Here is a 3369-nt window from a genome sequence, read left to right on the forward strand (position 1 = left end):
GACAAGTTAAGGAACCTGATTTGCCAGACTGCCTTATAATTAAATTAGACTTCCATGGGTTGTCATATCACCCAGGTGTAAATTAGTGATGGCAAGTGGTTTTGCCTTTGACTTTCTAGTAGTCTTGTTTAATGTTTGTGGCTCAAAAATGTCATCTTGGTTTTTTTTTTTCTTTGCTGGGTGTCTTAGATGTAATGTGTTCTTGGAGATGGCATGTAGGTGGGCAAGTTCATTCTCCTTCTCTTAGTTATTAAGAGGCCAGAATATTAGAAACATGTTATAGAAAACAGTTGTGATAGAAATATTTTTAAAATTAAAAATGGAGAAGTAAAAATTCACTTCATATTGGACTTAACACATAGTTAACATGTTTAGTTACTTCAACAGGTAAAAATTTAGCCACCTTTATCTCCTTGCCTTTAGAGTCTGTTAGTCAACTTTTGTTATAGGCAATAAATACAACACATATGTATACACAATGAGTACAATAACATAAGTGCTCAATGGAAAAATAAAGCAGGAAAAGGCAGTATTTAATATGGGAAGGGTTGTAATTTTGGATAAGGGTATCCATGGTTCAAGCTTGTAATCTTAGCTACTGCGGAGGTTGAGATCTGAAGATCACAGTTCAAAGGTAGCCTGGGAAGGAAAGTTCATGAGAATCTTATCTCCAGTTAACTACTGGAAAGCCAGAAATGGTGCTGTGGCTCAAAGTGATAGAGGGCTAGCATTGAGCACAAAAGCTCAGAGATAGTGCTCAGGTCCTGAGTTCAAGTCCAAGACCAGCATAATAAATAAATAAAAATGAAGAAGCATATGGGACAGTGTTTACTGAATAAATGGGTCATTTCTATTTCCTTGGTCACCTAGTAGCCCACAAGTAGCATGAAATCTATTTTGTGACTGTAGGAAAGTTAGAGTTTTATGTTGCACTGCTCGCTTGTTGTTCCAGGATTACTGTGGCATGGCGTGGTCAGTTCTAACTCAGAGATTCAAAAATGGACTCTTTTCTTCACATGCAGATGAGCATCGACTCAAGTAAGTAATTTCCCTTGCTATCCTACATGACCGTAATATGTGGATAGCAAATTCTACTGGAAAATGTTGGAGAAGTAGTGCAGACTAGATTTTATGTTGAAGGAGAATTTGATTATTCAGATTTTGAGCTTCCAAGGAATCAGGACCAAACAGTGAGCCAATTTTAGTGAAGCCAAGGCAAACCAGTGGTTACTTATGAAAGTTCTTTCCAACTGATTTCATGTTAAAAAAAATGATGTTCTTTTTTACATTTTCAAACATTTATATCAAGCATGCAGAAAAATAGAAGAGTAAAATATACCTATTTCCAAACTTCCACTACTTTCTTTGCCAGTAAGCAATCAATTTTCCTATTTTGAGCATATACAAAAGATAGAATAGTATAATGAACTCTTGTGTACCTATCACCTAGCTTCTTTACTAACAGGTGTTAAATGCTGGGCACGTAATTGCCCACCACACACACAACTGGGTTATGTTGAATTATATCCCAGATATCATGTAGTTACAGTTGTAGATACATACTCTCAGGGTATTCTCTAAAGACAGGTACTATTGGGGAAAAAAAGGGAGGGAGGGAGAGAAGAAGGGAGGGTGGGAGGGAGGGAAGGAAAAAAGGAAGGAACCCCCCCCCCCACCATAGTCATAATATCATTATTGCTAAAAGATAGTCTTCATTTTTGTTAAGAAAAAGTAGGCTCAAATTTGGCTCCATCTAGAGGTGAGGGAGGTGAAGTGGGATGAGACAAGTCTTTTGACATCCAGTGTGAATCTGTGGCTTACTGCAAAGGAATGCACTAGAATTTTTTTTGCTTAGTTTTTTAAAAATGAATTTGTCACAATACAGATATCAGTGTTTCAAGTCAGCTTGGATGTACCAAGTGCTACATGAAGGATTCCACTTTCCCTACGACTACCCAAACCTGCGCACAGCCCAGCTGGTATATGACCGAGAGGTTCAGTGGACACTGGGAGCCATTCTGTATAAAACTCGTTTCTTACCACTCAGGTAAAGTGAGACTAAGCTGGTACCTTGAGCTCAGAGGATGCCCCCAAACATTTTTGAAGTAACCCCTCTACACGCCCCCCCAAAGCAAACAGACTCCCATTATTATTTCCATGTGAAACATTACTTGAATGAGGCATGTTGAACCAGAAGGTTGACAATTATGGTTTGGGGTCTGTTCATCAGCTTTACCATTTCATAAAGTCGGCTTTATTTGTTCGCCTATCACCAGTCAATCTTTAGGATTGGCTCATACTACACACTTCTAAGATGCTGACTGATGAACTAAAATATCCTTCATTTACTCTGGAAAATATATTTGACTAGAGAGGATGGGTATGTAGGCTCTCTGGATAAATTAAGCTTTTCTAATGGGTAGAGTCACTCCAGAAACTGTTATTGATGTGAGATGGTTTTTGGTGGTCCAGAATTAGAACAAAAGACAAAAGAGATATTTTTGGTGTGGAGAGCACTTCCATCATTTTATCATCCGTTATTGTTGCCAGATACCTTGTTTGATGTGCTATAAGATACTTGAGACAATTTTTAGATCTTCATTCCCTAGATTCATACAGATAAATTCAGACAAATTCTTAGTCATTGCTGCCTGTTCCTCTAAACTCATGGCTGTCAGAAGTTTGGCAGGTAAAAGAAGTGAGAAGCAGGCTGTTGTGGGGTTGAGGGGTACCTGAGAGTGAGTGCCAATATAGGGCACAAGTGCTGTCCCAGCATTCCGTAATTCTCATTCGTCCAGAGAAGCCAGAAATGTGTATTTTATATGAAGTGTGGAGATTTGCATATGTGAAAAACACTGCAGCTTAAACAAAATAAAACAAGATAATGGATCTAGTGTCTGGATAACTTATGAGTGACAGGTGTTCTAGCCAGGCCCCTGGATCAGATCCTTATCCCTTTCTAGGTTGTCATACAATTGAGGAAATGCACCAACTTAAAAAAAATATCTGTTCTGATTTCTTGGTTGAATTCAAGGACCATCCTGTTTTTATTAGTACTATATAAACTGCATTTTAAAGTTTATGTGAGGGAATGATTAGTCTTCCTGGGTTTTGTTTTGTTGGCTTTAGTTCCAAAAGCCTTTTGATTTTGTTGCTAGATTCTGGAGTGTCTGAGCATGCAAGGCTCTCTCTGTGGGTCAGGGAGAGAAAGGGAAGAATTGCCCATCATCCTTAGGGATGGAGGCATTCTTCAGTTGCATAGCTGGTGTGTTAGAATGTCTTCATGGAGGAACTAGATGAGCTCCTTCATATCAGAGTAAATGTTTCTTTCTGAAACTCACCATTCTTTCCAAATCCCCTTCTTCCCAG

At 38.6% G+C, this 3369-nt stretch overlaps 1 protein-coding gene across 1 annotated transcript in view; it reads left to right on the forward strand.

Annotated features, from left to right (window-relative positions):
* LOC138826208 (ectonucleoside triphosphate diphosphohydrolase 7-like) overlaps positions 1 to 3369 on the forward strand; it is a 39564-nt gene that overhangs the window by 27651 nt on the left and 8544 nt on the right. Inside the window, exons 11-12 of the mRNA XM_070021385.1 lie at positions 953 to 1038; positions 1886 to 2047. Coding sequence (XP_069877486.1) covers positions 953 to 1038; positions 1886 to 2047 — 248 coding nt within the window. The remainder of the gene's footprint in view (positions 1 to 952; positions 1039 to 1885; positions 2048 to 3369) is intronic.

The sequence above is a fragment of the Dipodomys merriami genome, unplaced genomic scaffold, assembly GCF_024711535.1.
Source record: "Dipodomys merriami isolate MVZ:Mamm:240054 unplaced genomic scaffold, mDipMer1.0.p SCAF_14, whole genome shotgun sequence".
Classification (NCBI taxonomy): domain Eukaryota; kingdom Metazoa; phylum Chordata; class Mammalia; order Rodentia; family Heteromyidae; genus Dipodomys; species Dipodomys merriami.